This window comes from Manis javanica, chromosome 10 (genome assembly GCF_040802235.1).
Source record: "Manis javanica isolate MJ-LG chromosome 10, MJ_LKY, whole genome shotgun sequence".
Classification (NCBI taxonomy): domain Eukaryota; kingdom Metazoa; phylum Chordata; class Mammalia; order Pholidota; family Manidae; genus Manis; species Manis javanica.
In genome coordinates this window covers 26,142,889-26,167,825 of record NC_133165.1, presented here as the reverse complement: position 1 = coordinate 26,167,825, position 24,937 = coordinate 26,142,889, and the positions used below count along the sequence as shown (strand labels likewise).

General features: G+C 51.5%; 1 protein-coding gene across 6 annotated transcripts in view; it reads left to right on the top strand.

Annotated features, from left to right (window-relative positions):
- The window catches only part of MAD1L1 (mitotic arrest deficient 1 like 1), a 418,618-nt gene that overhangs the window by 104,453 nt on the left and 289,228 nt on the right, over positions 1 to 24,937 (top strand). The window contains exon 1 of one of the 6 annotated variants that reach the window (XM_073214938.1): positions 18,410 to 18,477. The exons of the other annotated variants lie outside the window; for them this stretch is intronic. Within the exon in view, the coding sequence (XP_073071039.1) occupies positions 18,425 to 18,477 (53 nt within the window). The 5' untranslated portion in view covers positions 18,410 to 18,424. Of the gene's footprint in view, positions 1 to 18,409; positions 18,478 to 24,937 lie in introns of those variants that run through there. 6 annotated transcript variants of the gene reach the window in all.

The window sequence follows — 24,937 nt, the reverse complement described above, 5'->3', positions numbered from 1 at the left end:
TGTTGGGACTGCCAGTTACTGTTTCCACAGGAGTAGACCCATTTCTTCACTAGAGAGACCCAATGTGTTGTGCTTCCCAGTGGCCCTGTGCCGGCAGCTCCGTGAGCCAGGGTGGAGGCAGGGGCACCGGGGTGGGACTCGCAGGACAGAGGAGGGTCCTGTGGGGTGGAGAGTGTGGGCTGCTCCGCAGGCACCCTGGGTGCACGTCTGGGGTCCCCCGCCTGCAAGCGCGTGTGCGAGCTGTTCTGGGAGGCGCCACAACACTGCCCTCGGCCTGCCCGGTGTCCCCGGGGCGTTCGGCAGGGAGGGTGAAATGGAACTTTGAATTTTAAATTGGTTTAAAGTCCTTTCACTTCAACAGTTTCCACAATTCCTTGTCTGTTTGTATTGGAGAGCCAAGGATGCTTCGTATGCTCTGGTGATTTTATTATCTTTCCATATTTTCTTGCTATAAATATAACATTTTATGTTTAAACCATTTTTAATGTAGTCTCTCATAAAAAGCCAGAGAAATGAGGGGGATTGTGCCTTGCCAACCCAGCACACTTGTCCCTTCAATTCTGCGCGTTGAGCCAAGGCTGCCCTGCAGCCTCCCTGGATCCCATCGCCTGCTGTCCTCGAGAAGGGCTTGGAGGTGTGCACTTGGCTGGCAGCCCACGGGCCCAGCAGGCGCCTTTCAGGAGCTCCTTTCAGAAGTCCCCCGTGCAGCGGGAGAGTTAAGACATGCCTGTGCAAGCTTGGGTTTGGAGAAACGGAGTCCCGTTTTCCATGGTGGGAGAGGCGGCTCGCTTCAAGTCCTGCCTCGTGGCCCAAGGGTGTCAGGTTCCCACGCTCCTTTCCTGGGTGTCCCGTTCATGTGCAGGAGTTGCTTCTTGGTCCCAGATGCCCCTTGGTCACACTGGAGTGTTCCTCATCTCTGTTCCCTTAGCCACCTGTAGGGGGCTGGTGTCTGGGGGAGGTCACTCCTACGGGAGGCTGCAGGAGAGAGCTCAGGCTTGCTCCCTAAGTCCTGCACCCTCTGCCCCCAACTGGGTGGCTGCAGGCCAGTAGGCCCTGGGGGTGCCTCTGTGACACAGTTTGGGGCTTCATGATTCCAGCAGTTGCCTGCCCCAGAGGACTGGGGTGCACCACCTAGTAGAGCTGTCCCAACAGGGGTGTTCTGTGACTGACTTAACTCTCCGTGACCTTTTGGTAAATTACCCCAAATATGTCTGAGCTTTAGTAAGACACCTTCAAATGTGGTTCCAGCCAGTGAATGTGGCCCTCCAGGGCTGTGCTGTGCCGCACCCTGAGGCCTCACGTGGCTGCCTGGCAGGTCCCTCTGGCCACTGTTAGTTTCCCTCCCAGCTCTCCTCACTCTGTGTCTACACCCTCTCTGTAAAAGTCCTGGACTTTGCAGGCAACATTGGGAGTCTGTCTTCTATGGCACCCAGAACAGCGAGCAGCCAGGGCCAGGAGTCTCTGATGCTTGCTGGGTGCATCAGTGCCCCCTGCACCCCCTCTTGTCCTGTGCTTAACACAGCCCCATGGAGCTTGCCATCAGGTCTGATGTACCCAAATGCCTGGTAGAGGGTCAGAGCCCCCAGCAGCAGCCAGGAGTCAGGAGAGGGTGAGTGTGTCTGGTTGGGTGGGTTGGGGCTGGCGCTGGAGGCTGAGCATGTGGGGAGAGACAGGCTGACACACAGGCCTCGGCCCACATGCTGACGGGGGAGGCCGCTTTGATATAGATGGATACCCTAGCTGGTTGCATCCTCAGCTCTTGCGGTGCCTTCTCTTTAGTCAGCCCTGGGCTTGCCCTCCTATGCTCACCTTTTCATCGTTTCTTGACTGGGCCAGATTTTGAGAGGACAGGTGCTCCCCCTCTTGTGCCCACTGACCCCACCGCCTGCCTGTCTGCCGTGGTGCAGACAGGACCTGGGGGAGGTGCAGCCAGGCCGAGGACTGCAGCCTGAATTCCTCTGTGTACCCCGCAGCCCGCTGTGGACCACCTGGCTGTCGTGCAGAATAACTATGTTGTCTCTGCAGGCCCAGCAGAGCAAGCAGCAATGCCCCCATGTGTCTGCCTTGCTCATCTTGTCAGGGAGACAGGGGTATCTGCCTGGATGTTTTTGTGCGGAGAGGTGGCCTCTGGAGGCAATGGCTTACCCCGAAACCCCCCTTCCCCCATGAGAGGAGACCCTGTCGTTTCATGCTCTGAGACTGTGTTTACCACTTGACTCAAGAAACAAGTTTTTCTCAGCATCGTGTCCTCGCCAGGTAACCAAACTGCTCTGGCAAGATGTGGCAGCAGGAGTGGATACTGACTGGAGTCCAGGAGCCCTGTGGATGGCTCACAGTTGGACCTGGCCCTTCTGTGGCCGGTGGCCTCGTCCTTTGGGCCTTTCATTTGTGCCCCACCCGCTCACCTGCCCTGGCCCTGCCCTGGCAGTGCAGCATCAGCTCGCTGCCTCTGTGAGGGTCCTGCCAGGCCTGTCAGGGATGATGCGGTTTGGCCCTGCTCTTCTCAGCTGCCGAGCCGAGTTCCCCTGGCTCTGGGCCTAGAAAGATGATCAGAGTACTGCCTGCCCGCAAATCCAATTTCACCCTCTGCAGGGCTGCTCCCATCCGTCTCCACTGCTGGCCTCCCCAAAGGCTGGTGGGGTGGGGCTGAGGAGTGCCTCTGCTCAGGCTGGCGGATCGGCCAGGCAGCATTTTCTCCTCTCCTGTGGTTCTGGCCACCTGTGAACAGCACACCCTGTGGAGATGAGGCCCTGTGAGTGCTGTGCCCCTTCCTCCAGCACATGTTGGCGCCCCTGTGCACTTCCCACAGTGAATTAACCCTGGCTGGCCACAGTGGTTGAACACAGGCTGGGAGGGAGAGTGGGTTGCAGTGCAAATACAGGAAGAATGGGTGCGGTCACCTCCTTGTCAGGGGCAGGGGTGACTCCTGCTCCAGCTGGGAGAGCTGGGCATGGCAAGATGTGGGCTTGAGGGCACAGGGAAACCCAGGGGGAGCTGGACCTTCCTGTGGAGCTGACCCTAAGTCCACTGCCTGTGATCCTGGACTTCAGGGGACAGGGGCTTTAGCAGTGTGCAGGCAGCTCAGCTGGTGGTCCAGGAAATTGATTGGCATGACCGCACTGGGCCTCCTTGGGCCACTGATTTCCTGATGGCCCAGGCTGCAGGCCTGACCCTCAGCCTGGCCAGGTTAGTTGTTACATTGTTTCTAGGTTAGTTGTGTGTCGTCTCCAGCTAGTCCACCTGTCCACCACGACACAGAGGCAGGTGTGCTCTGTTGGGGAGCAGGCGGCTCTCTAGGACGAGGCTCTCATATCTGAGCAGGTCATCCCAGAGCTTCTCTTAAAGACCATTTTCTCAAAATAAGCTTGATGCCTTTTGCTCTTTATGAACAGGCGGTTGTGGGAGAGCTGAACTGCCTCGGCCCTCACAATGGTGTGGCCGCCTCCGCCCTCTTGTGACCAGTGTCACCTTCCAGAAAGTATCTGGCCTGGGACTCAGTGGCCGACAACTCTGCCAGTTTTTTGGCAGAGCCATTTGTTGGGTGAGCAGGGCTCCTGGCTCCAGGATGTGGTTTAGCTAGTTGGTGACAAATGCAGTTCAGTCACAAAAATGTGAATTAACTAGTCTGGGACCAGATAACTATGCCGAGTGCACACAGAATGGAATAATCATCTGGCTTCACGATGACCAAATTGATTTGGAAACAGTTTGGGGATTGCTTCAGTTACTGAGCCACTTACTGGTAAATGAGCCTGACTAGCTAGCTCTTTGGCCCGGATACTGAATTTGTTGTGAATTGAAGCAGCCTCACTACATTCTTGTGACTGAGGAATATGATTAGAGATGCATTTTATTCATGGCGTGCCTGTTGTGTGTCAGGAACTTGACAGGTGTCTGTTACAATTACCCTTGCAGTGCTGGGGTGGGGTCAGGGGGCAGGCACCTGCTCTCAGGCGTGTTCCAGATTGCTGAAGGCTCCTACTGAGGCCACAGGGCCCATGCTTCCACCCCTCTCAGGCTGGTTCTGAGCCTGGCCATTCTCACCTGGACCTGCTGTCTCGACTGCTGCTCCCAGGCCAACCGTGTCCATGACGGCACTGGGTTTGTGGGGAGCCAGCACTGTCCTGACTTTGCTGGCCCCCGTGGGCCTTTTTCTTGGCCCACCTCCACGGGAATTGGGCCCCAAGACCCACAGACCAACCTGTGTTCCAAGAATCTCCTGGTGGAGGGACCCGGCGGTGTGCTGAGGCAGACACCGGTGGCGTCCCCTGTGGGCCTCGGACCCTCACAAGTGAGGGCCGTGGAGCTCCCGCTCCAAGCTGTTGCTGTCCTGGCTCCCAGCCCCTCTCGGAGGCGGTGCTGTTGGGCCCTGCCAGCCTTGACCTTGCCTTGTGCCTGCCTTGCACCTGCTTTCTGTGTGGCTCTCTGGTCTTCCCGTAGCTGAATGAGGCGCCTCCCCTTGCATGTCCCAGACACCTTTAAAGCCAGCTGCCGCCACGTCTGTGTCCCTGCGTGTTGTAAGCACAGAGCAGGAGGGTGTTGGCTTGATACTTCCACAACTGACCAAGGGCGTGGCTCCCTGGCGCAGTGCTGAGCAGATGTCTGCTGGGGGACCCTGGTCGGCTCGGGTGTGATGGACTGTCACTGGGGACACAGTATCAGGCGTCGCCGGCGGGGGCAGTGACAAGTGCCCTGGGCAGGCATTCAGCGCCCTGCTCGTCTGTGCGTGTTCCTGTCACGGGCATGCCTTGCAGCACGCACATCATTACTCAGATCGACTGCTTCATTAGAATCTCAGTTTTAATTCACCATTTGTTTGAAATGCCTTATTAGATATACGGTCACATGATTTATCAGCCCATAACCTGGCAGTGTGACGCTGGGGTGTTTCTTGTGAGATCTGTGGCTTTTAATGAAGCCGGAACTGAGGCTGTTGCATGTGGGACTGGTAAGTGGCAGACCTGCTGCCCAAGCCTTTATTTCATGACAAGCACCCTACTTAGCCTGCACATTTAAAGATGGTGGGTGACAGTGGTGGGTGGTCCTCCGAGCCCTCCCTGGGACTCCTCGTGTGGGGAGTGTATGAAGGAGTGGGTTCCTCAGGGTCCAGGCATGTGTGCTCATCAGGGCAGGGCTCCCCAGGACTCTGGAACCCACACCTGTTACATCCTTTGTCTCTGACCCCTCAGGGTATGTGTGTGTGCCTGGGTCTTTGTTTATTTGAAAATGAAAGCTGAAGCTGCCTGTTTCATGATCATTGTTTTTACTAATGGGTCAGCATACTGGGAGCCCCTGAGGTTGCTTTCCGCAGGCTTCTGAAAGTGGAGTTTTAAGCCCTTACTACGTCCGTCCTGACGTGATCACCTCGCTAGGTCTCCCAGCAGCCCCTGGCCGGTGCTCAGGGTGCGGCCCGTACAGGGGAGGCCTCCGCAGGTCCCTCCAGGAGTAACAGTGAGGATGGTGCCTGCATCTTCTGTTCCCTTGCTGGCCTTGCCCAGGCAGGGGTTCCATGTAGGGGTAGTAGCCCAGGAGTAGCAGCCCCTTTTAAAGGGACTGGCTGACCACCATCGGCTTTTCTCATCTACAGAATCACAAATGTCGGCAGGTAGGGGACAGTGGGCCAGGTGCTAATTGGCTGCTTTTTAGAAGCTGAGTGCTGGCTCTCTTTTAAATAGATGCTTTCAGCTAACTTTTCAGAGAGCCTGTTTTCCTGAGATACTAAGGCTGGACGAATGTCAAGACTCTCTTCCTTGGTATCATCTTCTTATTTATTTTAAGAGCTGCCAGCAGAAGGCCCGGGAAGCCAGTGGATGGGAACTGCGGAAAGGCTCTCTCTGTCTTTACAGCGTCTAGAGGACTCGCATCGCTTAGCATCTGGGCTTCTGGAGGGTATTTCTCTTCCATCTGGGAGGTGGCTTAGCAGTTACCTGTCATCTTTGGTGTGGAAGCATTGGGAGACCTCAGCCTATTTCCCCTCCAATTAGGAGCCGTTCGCCTTGGCGGGGTCTGTCTCTTGTTGAGTCCGTCGCATGGTCCCTGGGCTCACTGGAACTGGCGAGTGTCAGAAATCTCATCCTGGAAATATGGGGCATCCCATCTAACTGAGCTGGGGGAAGTGCCTCCTGGTGTTCTGGAATGCCACCAGGGGGACAGTGGTTCTGGTGAATCGAGCAGAGGACTCCTCCAGGGTGGCCCTTGCCGACGGGGCTCAGCCCAGGCTGAGGCTGGCTGCCACTCCACCACCTAGCTCTGCCACTACCCGTCATGTGAGGAGCGCCGAACTGTCTCCTTGTCCTGGGCCCATGTGTGCGTCCACTTCTCACTGTTTCTCCTGGCCTCCTAGGAGCTCTGCATGTCCAGGGGCTTGTTGAGCACTAAGGGAGCTGAGACCCCTGGGGCGACCTTGCTGCCATGTTACCTGGGACATGGCCTCCCGCCCTTCCTGGTTTACCTGCGCAGTGGCCCCACCTGCCTTCCCCTGGCCTCTCCATTGGGGTACTGGGTGGTTTTCTGAAGGTGGGGTTTGTGCTGACCGCTTGGGGCTGATTCCTCCAAGAGTCAGAGAAGCTTCTGGGGTCCAACACCTGGGTCTGTACCCAGCTGTGTTGCTGACTGTGCACAAGACCTTGGTGGGACCCAGTCTTCCAGTGACAGGTGCCTTGGCTGTGAGAGACACACACACTAGCACTTCTTGGTAGTGGAGGCCGCTGTGCCTGGTGGACCTTCTCTGGGGTCACTGTTGCCATCACCATCACGATTCTCTGCATGGAGCCTGCCCAGTCTCATCCGCTTGGGCGCTACCCTTGCCTGTGTGTGTCTGGGCCGTGGTCTACAGCAGGCAGCACACCGTTCTTTCCCTGGTGGCACCTTACTCTGCTTCTCTCCTCTCTCTTGGGCAGATTCCAGCCTGTCCTCTGTCCCCAGGTCCCAGCAGAAACATCCCCTCCCCACCCCTGTGGGAGGCCCCCGGCTCCCTCAGGCAGAGTCCTGCTGTGACTCCTCAAGGGGAGGCACCTTTGCGGTCCACCTCTGTGTCACCATATGGAACAGAAGGAGGCTGCCCTCCCTCCATGCCATGAGAGATCCCACCCCTCATTCTCACATGCATGTCACAGTGCCCTGCCAGCACCCAGATAAGGCAGTGACTCGTGGGCAATGTGGTGTTGGGGCAGGGCTGTGATGGTGCACTGAGCCGTGCCACCTGCTGGTTTGCTGATCTCCCTAGGTAGGGGTCCGGGTGAACGCTACCCTTTGGGGCTGCCAGGCAATGTGCTGTGCGAGGACCCAGCATGGGGGGCAGTTCTGCCAGCTCCCAGGGAGGTCCAAACTCTTCTAGACCAGCTGAGGTTGTCACTTTCGAAACCTCATCTCTGCCAGGGCTCTATGGTCATGCCCTGTCCTTCTGGGCAGTCTGGTTTTGTTGCCAGGCCTGACCTCCCCACTGCTCTTCTGTGGAGGTCCCTCTTGCCTTGTCAGCACCCCCCTGCTTGGTGCTGGCAGCCCTGGGAAGTCCTCACCCGCGGCTGAGGCCCATGCGCAGTGCAGCTCTGTTCTCTGTGTGTGCAGGAGGGCCTTCAGAGCCCCTGCAGCCGCAGAGGTTCAGAAGGGGGGAAGCCTGTACTGAGTCTGTCCTGGCACTGGCCTGCCTGGCACATGCTGCCCACAGGCCCATGCTACATGGCTGTGTGACCAGGGCCACAGTGCGGCTGCTCTGTAGTAGGACACCCTGAGGTTGTCACCATGCGCCTGTGTGGAGTGGCCCAGGGACATCCTGCCCGGCGTGGGGTCACCCACCTGCTTCTGTCAGGTCCTCGCTGGCCCATCAGGGAGTTTTGTCTGGTGCCTTTCTGGGCAGGGCAGACTGACATGGGGCCCTCGCTGAGCGACCACCCTGGTGGCGACGTGGGCGTGGGTGGCTGGGGCTGCATGGTGCCTTTGTGCCTGAGCTGGCTCCACATGCTAACAAGCTGGAGTGGCTGTAGGGAAAGGCGGCAGAGCATGCCTCTGGGGACAGGACTCACTCCAGCCTGCAGTGATGGGAGCTGGCCATGTGTTGGAAGAATGTTCAGCACCAGAGGTGGGGAACCTGGCCCCGCACCAGTCCCCCTGGTGACAAGTCCTCCCAGGGTCTGGGGTGGCCCATGGAGAGCTGGCGGCTCTCATAGCATCCATGCTGTGGGCAGCATAGAGCCTACCCCAGCACCTGGTGTGCTGCCCTGTGTTTCCGGCTCAGAGGAGGCGGCCAGCGTGGCTGTAGGCTGCCTCCTTACACTGGGGCTCCTGGGGCCTGCGAGGGCATAGTCTCCAAGCTCCCACAGGTCATGGGCACAATGCTTGGCTCACTGTGTCCTCCAGTTACCTTAATGGAGGCCACGCAGGTCACTGGCTTTCTTGTCAGAACTAACACAGCTTTCGCCAGAGAAATAGAGGTGCTGACTAATTGGTGGCTTTATTTATTCGTTTCTGGGCATGAATGGTAAACAGCTTTGCTTCTTGGCTCAGCAGGAACAGATGGGGAGCATTTGCCTGATTGATTCCTTACCTGCAGGGACACACTGGCTGGAGGGAGGCTATCGATTTCACACCTCCTGCCAGACCCACTCTGACATAGGCTTAATTGCCTCAACAGCAGCTTCCTGGCACTGAGTGTCCCTCTAAGTGTCTGCTTGGGGTTGTCACTCAGCTCAGGTTGTGCCCCCCAGGACTGAAGTCTCTTGCTCATAGCTCCCGTCCCTGGTCCAGAATGCCCCCTGTGTCACACTCCTCTGGTTGTAGAGAGGGAATCCCAGCTGTAGCCAATCGGCCTGCATAGTACGTCACCTCTGCTAGTGTCTGGAGACTTGGTGGGGCCTCGTCACAGACAGAAGAAGGGGCCAAACCAGCTTGCCCTCTGCCTTCCCTTGCTGTCAGGCTTTTCCTGCATGGCTGCTTGCCTGATGGTGGCCCGAGCCCACATCCTGGGGTTTGTCACTCAGTCTTTCTGCCCTGAGCTGGCCCCATCTCGAGCTGCCCCCCAGGGCCAGTTTCAGCAGATGGGGCTGGGGCATCACAGCCACCCACTTGTTTTACGTGCTCCCTGTGGCTGTTGGATAGAGTCCCCCTAGAATGGGAGGGTGTGGTGGATGGCTGGCTCCCCATCACAGGGGAGTGCTGCCCACAGGACAGTGCCTGCTGCAGTGCCCACCTGGGGCTGACAGATGTGAGGCTCTGGGGCCTGCACATAAGAGCATCTGTTCTGTCCTGCTCCTCACCAGCCGTGACTGCTCGCTACTTCATGGTCCTCATCAGTGCAGGTGGGACTCGACCTGCCTGCCATGACCTGCCAGGCCACCCTGCCTCCTGTAGGAGCTGGCCTCAGGTCCATGGGCCATATCATTAGCTCTCACTGGGTGGAGCAGGCATGAGTTGGTGTCTGGTGTGTGGTTTCAGGACTCTGATTAGATTTTAAGTGTCAGTTATCAAATAGCTAGGAAATATTACAGGCTCGTCTTGGAGGGACTGTCGGTTTGGTTCCAGATCACTGCAGTAAAGTGAATGTTGCAATAAAGCAGTCAGATGAGCTTTCGGCTTCCCAGTGCACATAAAGGTCATGTTTACACTACACTGCCATCTATTAGGTGCACCAGAGTGTCACAACAAAGCAGTGTACACACCTTAATTCAAAATGCCTTATTGCTAAAAAATGCTAACTACCATCTGTGCTTTCAAAGTCGTCATCTTTTTGCTGGGGGAAGGTCTTGCCTCCACTCTTACGGCTGCTGCCTGATCCAGGTGGTGGCTGCTGGATGGAGTGGCTGGGGCTGTTTCTTTTTTTTTCTTTTTTTAAAAAATTTTTTAAAATTTGTTACCATTAATCTACAATTACATGAAGAACATTATGTTTACTAGGCTCCCCCTTTCACCAAGTCCCCCCCACATACCCCTTCATAGTCACTGTCCATCTGTGTAGTAAGATGCTGTAAAATCACTACTTGTCTTCTCTGTGTTGCACAGCCCTCCCCGTGCCACCCTTGCACTATACATGCTAATTGTAATGCCCTCTTTCTTTTTCCCCACCCTATCCCTCCCTTCCCACTCATCCTCCCCAGTCCCTTTCCCTTTGGTAACTATTAGTCCATTCTTGGGTTCTGTGATTCTGCTGCTGTTTTGTTCCTTCAGTTTTCCTTTGTTCTTATACTCCACATATGAGTGAAATCATTTGGTACTTGTCCTTCTCTGCTTGGCTTATGTCACTGAGCATAATACCCTCTAACTTCATCCATGTTGTTGCGAATGGCAGGCTGTGTTTTTTTCTTATGGCTGCGTAATATTCCACTGTGTATGTGTACCACATCTTCCTTTATTGGATCTGTCATTTATGAATATGTTTTCCCATACTGTAGGATACCATTTTGTTCTATTGATGGTGTCTTTTGCTGTACAGAAGCTTTTCAGCTTAATATAGTCTCACTTGTTCATTTTTGCTTTTGTTTTCCTCGCCCAGGGAGATATTGTCATGAAGAAGTCACTCATGTTTATGTCCATGAGATTTTTGCCAATGTTTTTTTCTAAGAGTTTTATGGTTTCATGACTTACATTCAGGTCTTTGATCCATTTGGAGTTTACTTTTGTGTATGGGGTTAGACAGTGATCCAGTTTCATTCTCTTACATGTAGTTGTCCAGTTTTGCCAGCACCATCTGTTGAAGAGAGTGTCATTTCCCCATTGTATCTCCATGGCTCCTTTATAGTATATTAATTGGCCATATATGTTTGGGTTAATGTCTGGAGTCTCTATTCTGTTCCACTGGTCTGTGACTCTGTTATTGTGCCAGTACCAAATTGTCTTGATTACTGTGGTTTTGTAGTAGAGCTTGAAGTTGGGGAGCGAGATCCCCCCACTTTATTCTTCCCTCTCAGGATTACTTTGGCTATTCAGGGTCTTTGGTGTTTCCATATGAATTTTTGAACTATTTGTTCCAGTTCACTGAAGAATGCTGTTGGTAATTTGATGGGGATTGCATTGAGTCTGTATATTGCTTTGGGCAGGATGGCCATTTTGATGATATTAATTCTTCCCAGGCAGGAGCATGGAATGAGTTTCCATTTGTTAGTGACCTCTTTATTTTGTCTTAAGAGTGTCTTGTAGTTTTCAGGACATAGGTCTTTCACTTCCTTGGTTAGGTTTATTCCTAGGTATTTTATTCTTTTTGATGCTGTTGTGAATGGAATTGTTTTCCTGATTTCTCTTTCTATTAGTTCATCGTTAGTGTAAAGGAAAACTACAGATTTCTGTGTGTTACTTTTGTATCCTGCAACTTTGCTGAATTCCAATATTAGTTCTAGTAGTTTTGCAGTGGAGTCTTTAAGGTTTTTTATGTGCAATATCATGTCATCTGCAAATAGTGACAGTTTAACTTCTTCTTTACCAATCTGGATTCCTTGTATTTCTGTTTTGTCCTGAATGGATGTTGAATTTTGTTGGATGCTTTTTCAGCATCTATGGAGATGATCATGTGGTTTTTGTCCTTCTTTTTGTTGATGTGGTGGCTGATGTTGATGGATTTTCGAATGTTGTACCATCCTTGCATCCCTGGGATGAATCCCACTTGGTCATGGTATATGATCCTCTTGGTGTAGTTTTAAATTCAGTTTGCTAATATTTTGTTGAGTATTTTTGCATCTACGTTCATCAGGGATATTAGTCTGTAGTTTTCTTTTTTGATGGGGTCTTTGCCTGGTTTTGGTATTAGGGTGATGTTGTCTTCATAGAATGAGTTTGGGAGTATTCCCTCCTCTTCTATTTTTTGGAAAACTTTAAGGAGAATGGGTATTATGTCTTCTCTGTATGTTTGATAAAATTCCGAGGTAAATCCATCTGGCCTGGGGCTTTTGTTCTTGGGTAGTTTTTTGATTACCACTTCAATTTTGTTGCTGGTAATTGGTCTGTTTAGATTTTCTGTTTCTTCCTTGGTCAGTCTTTGAAGGTTGTATTTTTCTAGGAAGTTGCCCATTTCTCCTAGGTTTTCCAGCTTGTTAACATATAGGTTTTCATAGTATTCTCTAATAATTCTTTGTATTTCTGTGGGGTCCTTCGTGATTTTTCCTTTCTTGTTTCTAATTCTGTTGATGTGTGTTGACTCTTTTTCTCTTAATAAGTCTGGCTAGAGGCTTATCTATTTTGTTTATTTTCTCGAAGAACCAGCTCTTGGTTTCCTTGATTTTTTCTATTGTTTTATTCTTCTCAATTTTATTTATTTCTTCTCTAATCTTTATTATGTCCCTCCGTCTGCCACCTTACGCGCTTCATTTGTTCTTCTTTTTTCAATTTCGATAATTGTGACATTAGACTATTCATTTGGGTTTGTTCTTCCTTCTTTAAATATGCCTGGATTGCTATATAGTTTCCTCTTAAGACTGCTTTCGCTGCATCCCACAGAAAGTGGGGCTTTGTGTTGTTGTTGTCATTTGTTTCTGTATATTCCTTGATCTCTATTTTGATTTGTTCGTTCGTCCATTGATTATTTAGAAGCATGTTGTTAAGCCTCCATGTGTTTGTGAGCCTTTTTGTTTTCTTTGTACAATTTATTTCTAGTTTTATACCTTTGTGGTCTGAAAAATTGGTTGGTAGAATTTCAATATTTTGGAATTTACTGAGGCTCTTTTTGTGAGCTAGTATGTGGTCTATTCTGGAGAATGTTCCATGTGCACTTGAGAAGAATGTATATCCTGTTGCTTTTGGATGTAGAGTTCTATAGATCTCTGTTAGGTCCATCTGTTTTAGTGTGTTGTTCAATGCCTGTGTGTCCTTACTTATTTTCTGCCCAGTGGATCTATCCTTTGGGGTGAGTGGTGTGTTGAAGTCTCCTAAGATGAATGCATTGCAGTCTATTTCCCTCTTTAGTTCTGTTAGTATTTGTTTCACAAATGCTGGTGCTCCTGTGTTGGTGCATATATATTTAGAATGGTTATATCCTCTTGTTGGACTGAGCCCTTTATCATTATGTAGTGTCCTTCTTTATCTCTTGTTACTTTCTTTGTTTTGAAGTCTGTTTTGTCTGATATTAGTATTGCAACACCTGCTTTTTTCTTTCTGTTGTTTGCATGAAATATCTTTCTCCATCCCTTGACTTTTAATCTGTGCATATCTTTGGGTTTGAGGTCAGTTTCTTGTAAGCAGCCAATGGATGGGTCTTGGTTTTTTATCCATTCTATTACTCTGTGTCTTTTGATCAGTGCATTCAGTCCATTTACATTTAGGGTGATTATTGAAAGATATGTATTTATTGCCATTGTAGGCTTTAAATTCGTGGTTACCAAAGGTTCAAGGTTAGCTTCTAGTATCTTACTGCTTAACTTAGCTCACTTATTGAGCTGTTATATACACTGTCTGGAGATTCTTTTCTTCTCTCCCTTCTTATTCCTCCTCCTCCTTTCTGCATATGTTGGGTGTTTTGTTCTGTGCTCTTTTTTAGGAGTGCTCCCATCTATAGCAGTCCCTGTAAGATGCCCTGTAGAGGTGGTTTGTGGGAGGCAAATTCCCTCAACTTTTGCTTGTCTGGGAATTGTTTAATCCCTCCATCATATCTAAATGATAGTCGTGCTGGATACAGTATCCTTGGTTCAGGGCCCTTCTGTTTCATTGCATTAAATATATCATGCCATTCTCTTCTGGCCTGTAAGGTTTCTGTTGAGAAGTCTGATGATAGTCTGATTGGTTTTTCTTTGTAGGTGACCTTTTTTCTCTCTTTGGTTGTCTTTAATACTCTGTCCTTGTCCTTGATCTTTGCCATTTTAATTATTATGTTTCTTGGTGTTATGCTCTTTGGGTCCAGTCTCTCAGGAGTTCTGTGTGCCTCTGTAGTCTGAGCAACTCTTTCCTCCCCCAGTTTGGGGAAGTTCTCAGCAATTATTTCTTCAAAGACACTTTCCCTTTTTCTCTCTCTTCTTCCTCTGGTACCCCTATAATGCTGATATTGTTCCTTTTGGATTGGTCACACAGTTCTCTTAATATTGTTTCATTCCTGGATATCCTTTTATCTCTCTCTGGGTTAGCTTCTATGCATTCCTGTTCTCTGGTTTCAATTCCATCAATGGCCTCTTGTATCTTATCCATGCTGCTTATAAATCCTTCCAGAGTTTGTTTCACTTCTGTGATCTCCCTCTGGACATCTGTACTCTCCCTCCGGACTTCATCCTTTAGCTCTTGCATATTTCTCTGCAGCTCTGTTGGCATGTTTATGATTTTTATTTTCAATTCTTTTTCAGGGAGACTGGTTAGTTCTGCCTCTGCAGATCCTTTCTCAGGTGTAACTATCTTGGTCTGGACCAGAATTTTTTGCCTTTTCATGGTGATAGCAGTGGCTGTAGGCAGGTTGCGGGTATGTCAGCAGGAGGAAGAAAGTCCTTTCCTGCTTGCTGAATGCCTTGCCCTTCTCTGCTGCCTGTGATGGTTACCTGCACTCCTGGAGCAGCCGCTGAGTTATTCCCCTAAGCTGCTGTGGGCAGGGTCTTCGTCAGAGTAGCATGGAGCCCTATGGGGAGGGGCAGGCATGCCAGGTGTGCTCCTCCGTGCTAGCAGCACCCCTGTCAGGCAGCTGTGTGGCAGCAGCAGCCTTTGGGCCTGGCCTGGGCGGCTGTGCGTTGGGCTGGGATTCCGGTCAGCTGCTGGGTGTGTGCCTGCTCCCTCTGGCTCTGCTGCAGGTGCGCGTGGGCCTCTACCAGGCTCCTCTGGCTCCACTGCTGCTGCTGCGTGCAAGCCACACCCGGGCTGTTCGGTTGTGCTGCTGTGGGCTCGCACAAGCCTGTCCTGGTCCCCTCTGGCACTGTTGGCTCATGGATCTGCTCCCGGTCCCTTCCAGCACCTCTGCCCCCAGTGCGCGCTTCCACTCTCCCGCTACTGGGCCAGTGTGTCAGGGTCCTGCTGGGAGAGGCTTCAGAGCTGCACTGCCTCCCCGGGGTTTAGGGTGCCTAAGTTTCCCCAGAATTCCCAGCTTCTGACTGAGTATGTCAGGGCAATTTTGTCCAGCTATGGGGTCCCTGTCTCTTTAAGACATGCAGAAAGCATTTGCTTTTCTTTTGTCTCGGGGGCGCTGGTTGCGGGGACCTGCCCACAGGTTTTGCTTTTCCATTTCTCTAATATCCAGCACCCCTTGAACCTTGTGTCTGCGTTCCGCGTGTGGATTTCTAGAGCTGGTTGTTTAGCAGTCCTGGGCTTTCACTCCCTCCCCATTCTGACTCCTTTCTTCCTGCTGGGTTTTGGGGTGGGGGAGTGTTCGGGTCCCACCTGGCCATGGCTTGTATCTTACCCTCTTCATGTGATGTTGAGTTCTCACAGATGTAGATGTATCCTGGCTGTTGCATCCACTGGTGTCTCTTTTAGGAATAGTTGTATTTATTGTATTTTCGTAAGTATATATGTTTTGGGGAGGAGATTTCCTCTGAACTACTCACGCCGCCATCTTCCCATGATCCACAGGGGCCATTTCTCAAGACAACAGAGACGTTGGCCGGGCGGTTGGCACTTCCCTTCACAGACATTTCTCCATTGGGCAATGCTGGTTGAAAGCATTTTACCCACAGTAGAACTTTGAAGACTGGAGTCAGTCCTCTCAATCCCTGCTGCTGCTTTATTGACTCAGTTTAGATGACACTCTTCAGTCCTTTGTCGTCATGTCAACCATCCTCACAGCATCTTCCCCAGGAGCAGATTCTTTGTCAAGAAACCCTTCTGTGCTCCTCATTAGGGAGCAAGGCCTCACCCGTTCACGTTTCCCGAGGTTGCAGGACTCAGTCCTGGCGTCAGGGCTGCTCTTGTAGTTCCAGTTCTCTTGCGGTTTGCTCCACGTGTGCAGTGACTGTCTCGCTGAAGGCTTGAACCCCTCACAGTCAACCTGAGGGTTGGAATCGACCTCTTCGAATCTCCTGGTAGTGTTGATATTTTGACCTCTTCCCATGAATCGCACATATTCCCAATGGCATCTGGAATGGTGGGTCCATTCTAGAAGGTTTTCAGTTTACTTTGCCCAGATCCAGCAGAGGGGTCACCATCTATGGCCGCTGGAGCTTCCAGAATATATTTCTTCAGTGAGAAGACTTGAAAGTCGAGATGACTGCCTGACCCATGGGCTACAGAAAGGGTGCTGTGCTGACTGCATGGAGACCACGCTGATCTCAGTGTCCCTCTAGTGAGGGCTCATCTGTGTGCATCAGCGACCAGGTGTATGGTTGAGGCAGTAGCGTTTTGAAAGCAATCTTTTTTTCTGAGCAGTTGGTCTCAACAGTGGGCTAAAAATATTCTGTAAACCACGCTATAAACTGACATGCTGTCGTCCAGGCTATGCTGTTCCATTTCTAGGGCACAGACCGAGTAGATTTAGCATAATTTTGAGGACCTAGGATTTCCAGAATGGTAAATGGACATTGACTCCACCTTAAAGTCACCAGCTGCATCGGCCCCTAACAAGAGTCAGCCTGTCCTTTGAACCTCTGAACCAGGCACTGACTTTCCTCCCAGCTGTGTGAGTCTTTGATGGCCTCTTCTACCCCCAGAAGGCCATTTAATCCGCAGTGAAACGCTGTTGATTAGCGCAGCACCTTCCTTAGTTCTCTCAGCCAGACCTTCTGCGTAACTTGCTGCAGCTTCTCCATCAGCGCTTGCTGCTGCCCCTGCACTTGGATGTTACAGAGAAGGCTTCTTCCTTAAGCCTCATGAATCGACCTCCGCTGGCTTCATGCTTTTCCTCTGCAGCCCCTTCGACTCTCAGCCTTCATGGAATTGAAGAGAGTCAGGGCCTCGCTGTGGGTGCAGCTTTTACCTAAGGGACTATCGTGGCTGATTTGGTTCTCCAGGCCACTCACACCTTCTGCCCATCAGCAGTCAGGCCGTTTCACTATATCATTAGTTGTTCCTGGAGGAGCATTTTAATGCCTTCAATAACTTTTCCTTTGTACTCACATCTTGGCCGTTTGGCACAAGAGTGGCTTTTGACTAGTCCCAGCTTTTGGCATGCCTTCCTCACTGAAAGTGCTTTTTCCTCATTTCTGGCTCTTGATTTAAAAGTGAGACATACTTCCACTTGAACATGTAGAGGCCGTAGTGGGTTTTTAATTGGCCCGATTTCAATACTGTTGTCTCAGGATAGGAAGGCCTAGGACAGGGAGAGAAATGGGAGCGGCTGGTCAGTGGAGTGGTCAGAACACAGGACATTTATCTATTAAGTTCTCCATCTCATGGGTGTGGTTTGTGGCACACCAATTACAAAGTGACATCAAGGATGCAGACACCACAACTATAACAATAATGGAAATGTTTGAAATAGTGTTAGAATTACCAAAGTGTGACACAGAGACACGAAGTGAGCAGGTACTGTTGGAAAAATGGCACCAACAGATGTGCTTGACCCTGGGTTGCCACAAACATTTAAGTAAACGAAATAAGTGATACTTGTGAAGCTCAGTGCACGAGGTGTGGCCACAGCTGAACTGCCTTGAGCTGTAAGGTGCAGGGAGGTGGCAAAGGGAACAGGTTATACGTGGATGGCCCTGAATCTGTACTTTGGTGTGCATACCTTGCAGCCCTTACACACCAGGACCTCGGGCACTCCCAGCTGCAGGGGTTCCCATGCCTGCTGGTCTGCAAGTTTAGGGAAGACACCACTGTTGTCCTTGTGGTGATTCCCATCTTCAGGATGGGCGGGCCGAGGAGCCTGCTGCACCTAGGCCGGGACTCTGACCTCATCCTGATGGCTTGGAGTTGGGACAGAGGCCTGTGTCCTGAGGCCCTGGGGGCCGGGCAGTCTGACTGCAGTCACAGAGCCAGGGCCCACAGAAAGTCCCTAGCTTCCACTCTCTGGCTCTTTGTGGCAGTGATTTGTCTATTTCCTGTCTATTTCTCATTCATTTAATTATAAGTTAAAACAGTAGAAATTACTCCTTATTCCTCCCTTGGGGTTCACATGTTGCAGAACCTGATGGCCCTCAGTCCTCCTAGACCCATCCACTGGGCAGTCGCTTTGAACAGCTTGGGATTTTCCCAAACTTCCTCTCAGTTTTTGCCTGTGTGTGTCTTGTGTCTCTGCTTCCTGCCTTTGCCCTGTCTGCTCCTTATGTGTCTGTATGGATTGATGTCCCTGTGGCACCAGCTAGCTAGTGATGCTGGAGACGGAGCTGGGGGGTCTCTGGAGTTCCCTGGCTCTTGGCGCTCACAGCCACGTGAGGGAGCTGAGAGGGGACTACCAGTCATGCTTCAGGACGATGCTTCTGTCCCTGTGGCCTCTCGTGCAGGTTTTCAGGTGGCTTGGTGCCCGCCTGGTTCTGGCACCCAGTACTTCCTGCAGGCCACGGTGAGGATGGCCCGGACCTGCAGCCCAAGGCTTCTCCCGGCCTCTCCACACTGCTGCCCACAGGGGTGCTGACCCGAAGGTGAACGGTGAAGGCACCTGCTGATGAGCCTGCATGGAGCTGCAGTGCGCCAGCCCCAGGCCCGAGCATCCAGTGGGTGAGTGCTCGCCAGCTTTCTGGATGGGAATGTCTGTGGGCTGTTCTCAGCCACCTGCCATCCCCTTGGAGCTGCCGTGGGTGTACGGCACAGGGGTGTGAGGCCATGTATCTCCCTTGAAGAGCAAGCACAGCCGGGCAGCCGGCCTCCCCCTGGGCCCCAGTCCTCTTAGCCATTCCCTGTGCCTGTGCTTAATGTGGGATGGAGGCTGCCATTCAGTTCTGAGGGACAGACTCCCCGTGAACCCTCAAAGCCAGGGGACCGTCAGTGCCCTGGCACAGGGCTGGCCAGGGAGCCCAGCATGTCCCGATTGGCCTTGGTGTGGGGCTCCCTGGGGTGGGGGGCTTGGGGTCTCTGCCTCAGCTGGTCCCCCGCGATACCCACAGAGATGGAGTGTTTATGCCTGTTTCAGTTCTGCATCCCGATGGGGCCTGCAGTTCATACCAGCTCCCTCACAGGCCCTTCTGTGCTCTTGGCTGAGCCCCATTTCCAGTCTCTGCGTTGGGTGCCCTGTAGATGTGCCTCAGTGTCTGGAGAACAGAAGAGAGCCCCTTCCTTCCTCTGCCCTTGGGCCACAGGGGCCAGGTTGATGTGTGTGCACACTGCAGCCCCGGACACTGCACGAGAGGCAGTTTGAGGCTCAGCTCTCCTGCTTGGTCGTCCTTGCCTCCTCTAGCTCCACTTCTGTTTACACATCTCTCAGAATGACATGCCAAGATAATTATAATGTTTTATGTTTTAAAAAAGCGTTTGGCTTTGTTCTGTTGGGGAAACAAAGCAGTGGAGGACACATCTCCTGGTGTTGGGGTGGCTTCTGAGAACTGTTCTCGTAAACAGCATAGAAAGCCAAGCCAGCAGGGGAAGTGCATTAAGTGGCAGCCACTGCCTTGTGGCAGCAGACATGGTGCAGTGTCTGGAAGCCCCCCACCGCCAGCCCTGCAGGTCTGGAGGGCCTGGAAATGGTCCGTGCACATCTCCGGATGATCTGATGCCTGGCAGTGCTCTGCCCATGTCCTCCTGGCACTTAGGTTGTGTCCATGCACAGCAGGGGTGGGCCATACTCTCGTGGGCTTTCAGAGGACGTATCTGTGGATCTGGTTTGTGGCCAGGATAGGGATGGCCTGCCTCCAGGAGTCTATTTTCAGCCTAAGAGGAAGTTACAGAGGGTAGGGGTGATACTGTCAGAGCCCACCCTGTTGCAGAGTGTTACGTGGTATAGTGTACTGGGTGGGTTGCTGGGGTGGGGCAAACCAGTGAGAAATTAGGAGAGGAGTGGTGGTTTTGGGGACTGGATGGGTTGGGAGAAAATAGCCCTGGAGGCCCAGTGGTACTGGGGGTGGGCCAGGGACAGAGAGCAGGAGAGGCCCTTGGACATCCGGGTTTTGGCCTGTGTAGTTGGAGCTACCTTAGGTCCAGAGAATCTGAGGGGAGGAGCAGGATGGCCAAAGGCCTTGGGCTTAATCTGGATGTGTGCCAGCATGAGGTGGCTCCCGGTCTCCTAGGAGAGCAGTCCTTTGGGAATGGGGAGGTCCAGCTTGGGATGGAGCATGATGGTTTGGGGCACTCTGCCCAGGGCTTTGGCCTTTGGCGGGTGGGGTGGGGTGGGATGCCGTGAGCACAGCAGTCAGGCATGTGCCCCGTTGGTGGAGACGAGGGCTCTTGGCCAGGAGGGTGCGTGCAGAGCTGCAGCCACCACGGGAGGGCCCAAGCCTGGACTTCTGGGGTGCTGTCATTCAGCCCAGATCCCCTCCATGTCTCCCCCTGCTTGGCTTTACTCTGAGCACCATGCTGAACTCCGACTGTGGGCTGAGCTTGGGTCTGTCAAGATGAATGAGTCTGGGGGCCTGAGGGCACTGCAGGCTGGGTGGCCAGCTGGGCCCAGGGTGTTAGTCAAGGAGCAGCTCTCTGGCACCTGAAACTCTTGCCATGCTTGTGCATAAAAATGCACTATTTTGCCCTGAGGCTGGTGACGCCTGTCCATAGAAGGTTGTACTCAAGGCCTTGGCCTGTGCTGCTCTGCCTAGCCAGGGTCTCTCCCCTCCCCCACCCCCACTTGACATTGGCTGTCTCAAGGTCATGACTCCTGGAGGGAGGGGCGCGCCTGTGTGTTCCAAAACTGTGCTGAACTAGCTGCCTGTTAGCTCCACAAGGGTTCATCTAGCTCACAGAAGGCATGTGGGAGAGCAGGTTCCCGGGGGGCTTCCTTGCAGACCTGCTCCTCTGGGATATGCCTGGCTTGTCAGGAAGGAAAGCCTGCTGGTGGCCACTAGTCAGGGAGGCAGGAGTCTCTTACTGGCCTGGCTTCTGCCAGTCTCCTCTGGCCCCCAGGCCACCCAGCTCCAATTGCAGACCCTTATCCCAGGAAGGCTGCTTTCCTGGAATGGAGCCCAAGTGTGCGTCCCCCAGTGGCCTGGGAGCTCCCCAAGGGCCAGCCTTTGTTTTCTGGCAGTGAGCAGCGTGCTCCTTGCCAGGAGGGCTTGCTTACAAGCCTGCACCCTTCCCCTTGGCAGAAGCCTTCTTTTGCGCACACTTCATCATTGCCCACGCAGCCCTCTTGGCCAGAGACTGGTTTTGTGGAAAACTAGGCATGGCACCCTACCGTGACCTGCGGTCAGGACCCTGATCTCCAGGGGGGACCCCGGCAGGGCAGCTCCAGGTGCTGTGGTCATGGGCCCGCCTTCCTGATGGAAGCCCCTGATCATCCTGGAAGACCTGGGCTCAGTCCTGGGAATTGCTGCCCTGTCCCTCCTTACCTGTCTTCGCTGCCACCCTCCTTACCTGGCACCTTGATTGTCTTTCCTCCACTGAGGAGAGGGTGCTTCCATTCTGATCAGTAAGTGTCCTGGGGAGGTACTTTGAGACAGTGTGAATGTACTGTCTCTTCTTGAACTGTTGCACCCACGGACTTTAAGCATTGGTCGGAGGAGCAGCGTTGAGGACTGTGGGGGTGGAGGGCGGTTTTCTGTTTCCCTCATCTCCCTGCCTTTGCTGATTGGCACCTTAGGTCAGCATGTGTCCTTCCCGCCCACGTTGCCTGGTCAGCATGGACTTGTGGGCCTTCAGTCTGCCCAATGGGTGGGAGTCCAGCTGCGCCGCTTTGGTGTGCTTGGATGGGTTTGTAGTGGCCCCCAGGAGCTCTCTGTGGTTGCCTCCTATCCCCTTTTGATTTACCTGTGTCTTTTTTTTTATAAAGCATTTTCTTTTTTCTGGCACCACAAGGTGCTCTAAACTTTTATTCCCCAGCCCCTTTCTGGAGTCCATCACTGTTCCAAAGAGCCCTGGATCCTTTTGATGCGAGCCAGTCCTGGGTGTGCACTGTGCTTCCACTTCTCAGCCCTTGGTGGACAGAGCTGGCCCGTGTGTGTCCTCTTCTGGGCACCTGCGCCTGTGTCTGTTCCTGTGTCTGCTGACTGTGTGGGTGGGAGACAGGAACCCCTGCTTATACCCACCATCTCCAGGCCATGTTGCTGGAGTCATTCTAACCCCCTGGTTTGTAATTTCCTTCTCTGATGATGAGAAACCTGGCCGTCATTACATACCACGTTTCCCATTTGCTTAATCTGTTGTTAACGTAGCCTCTCCAGCATTACCGTCCGTCTCTGGGGACAGCCAAGTGCAGCGGCCTTTCTGTCTGCAGCTGTACTGTCTTAGTTCAGCCCCTATGTCGTGTGCCCCCCCCCCCCCCCCCGGAAGTTCCATCAGTCTCAGCAATGCTTCTGCTTCATTTGCCCCTTCCCCATGCTTTGGCTCGGTTCTGAGTGCCATGCGGAGCATTCGCTCCATGGCATGTGTGGTGGGCACCTCTAGGTGGCAATGCCCAGCACGTCCAGCACCCTGAACTTCCTGCATGCTCAGCCCACCTACACCCCCACCCTGAGAACTGTGGCCGTGTCTTCTGTCCCGTTCGTTCGGCCTTAGAGGTCGGGTCATCTTGTGCGTGGTCTCCGGTCTGGCTGCTTTCACGCATTCAAAACATTCAAGAACTGCCCCAGCTGTGCATGAGCCACAGGCTGAGCTCCTCATGGCCGAGTCGCATTCCATGGTGGTTGTGCCATGGTTCATCCTTGTGGGGACAAGGGCATCTGAGCTGTTCGGTCTTTTGGTGAAATTGAGTAAGCAGCTGTGAACATTGGTTTGTATGAGCAAGTTTTCATTTCTCGTGACTGGATACCTGGGGGTGGGTGGTGGGGTCATAATGCATGTTTAGCTACAGGAAACATCCAGCTGTTCCCAGAGGGGACTTGCCTTCTGCATCTGCTGGCTGCATGTGAGTGCCACGGTTCCTCATGGCCGCCCTTGGCCTTGGCAGCTTGCTCTTCGCTGCTCTCAGGGGTAGGGGTGTGAAGTATCAGCTCCTCTGCGACTTTAGGATGGTGACCATCCCTCATTACAGGGCTGTGGGGACATGTGGGGCTGGGGGTTTGCATGGTGACACGGGGGCTGGGGACGGAGGACACCAGGGTGGGGTCCCTCCCTGTTGATGTTTCTTCCCTGCTCTCCTTTTGTTTTTACCTTACTTTTCCTCTAAGGACTCAAGCCTCAGTGTGCCCTAGAGACTTCATATTGAAATGCTTCTCTGCTTTCTTTTTTTTTTTACAGGCATACCTCATTTTATTGTGCTTCACAGATAATGCATTTTTTACAAATTGACGATATGTGGCAACCCTGCATTAAGCAAGTCTTTCTGCACCATCTTTCCGTTAGCATTTGCTCACACCATGTCTCTGTGTCACATTTTGCAAATTCTTGCAATATTTTATGCTTTTTCTTTCTTTATTTTTTATTATTTTTATTTTGGTATCATTAATATACAATTACATGAGCAACATTGTGGTTACAAGATTCCCCCCATTATCATGTCCCCATCACATACCCCATTACAGTCACTGTCCATCAGCTTAGTAAGATGGTACAGAATCACTACTTGTCTTCTCTATGCTATACTGCCTTCCTCGTGCACCCTCCCCAACTACATTATGTGTGCTAATTGTAATGCCTCTTTTTCCCTTTATCCCTCTCTTCCCACCCATCCTCCCCAGTCTCTTTCCCTTTGGTAACCTTAGTTCATTCTTGGGTTCTGTGAGTCTGCTGCTGTTTCGTTCCTTCAGTTTTTTCTTTGTTCTTATACTCCACAAATGAGTGAAATCATTTGGTAATTGTCTTTCTCCACCTGATTTATTTCACTGAGCATAATACCCTCTAGCTCAGTCCATGTTGTTGCAAATAGTGGGATTTGTTTTCTTATGGCTGAATAATACTCCATTGTCTATATGTACCACGTCTTCTTTATCCATTCATCTACTGATGGACACTTAGGTTGCTTCCATTTCTTAGCTATTGTAAATAGTGCTACGATAAACATAGGGGTGCATATGTCTCTTTCAAACTGGTCTCCTGCATTCTTAGGGTAAATTCCTAGGAATGGAATTCCTGGGTCAAATGGTACTTCCATTTTTAGTTTTTTGAGGAACCGCCATACTGCTTTCCACAATGGTTGAACTAATTTACATTCCCAACAACATTGTAGCAGGGTTCCCCTTTCTCCACATCCGTGTCAACATTTGTTGTTGTTTGTCTTTTAGATGTTGGCCATCCTAACTGATGTGAGGTGATATCTCATTGTGGTTTCAATTTGCATTTCTCTGATGATTAATGATGTGAAGCATCTTTCCATGTGCCTGTTGGCCATCTGAATTTCTTCTTTGGAGAAGTGTCTGTTCAGATACTCTGCCCATTTTTTAATTGGATTATTTGCTTTTTGTTTGTTAAAGTGCATGAGCTCTTTGTATATTTTGGATGTCAGCCTTTTATTGGATGTCATTTCTGAATATATTCTCTATACTCATACTGTAGGATGCCTTTTTGTTCTACTGATGGTGCCCTTTGCTGTACAAAAGCTTTTTGGTTTGATATAGTCCCACTTGTTCATTTTTGCTTTTGTTTCCCTTGTCCATGGAGATATGTTCATGAAGAAGTTGTTTATGTTTATATTCAAGAGATTTTTGCCTGAGTTTTCTTCTAAGAGTTTTATGGTTTCATGACTTACATTCAGGTCTTTGATCCATTTTGAGTTTACTTTTGTGTATGGAGTTATACAGTAATCCAGTTTCATTCTCTTACATGTAGCTGTCCAGTTTTGCCAACACCAGGTGTAGAAGAGGCTGTCATTTCCCCATTGTATATCCATGGCTCCTTTATCATATATTAATTGACCATATATTTTGGGTTAATATCTGGACTCTATTCTGTTTCACTGGTCTATGGGTTTGTTCTTGTGCCAGTACCAAATTGTCTTGATTACTGTGGCTTTGTAGTAGAGCTTGAAGTTGGGAAGTGAGATCCCCCCCCCCCCCCGCTTTATTCTTCCCTCTCAGGATTGCTTTGGCTATTCTGGGTCTTTTGTGGTTCCATATGAATTTTAGAACTATTTTTTCCAGTTCGTTGAAGAATGCCTTTTATA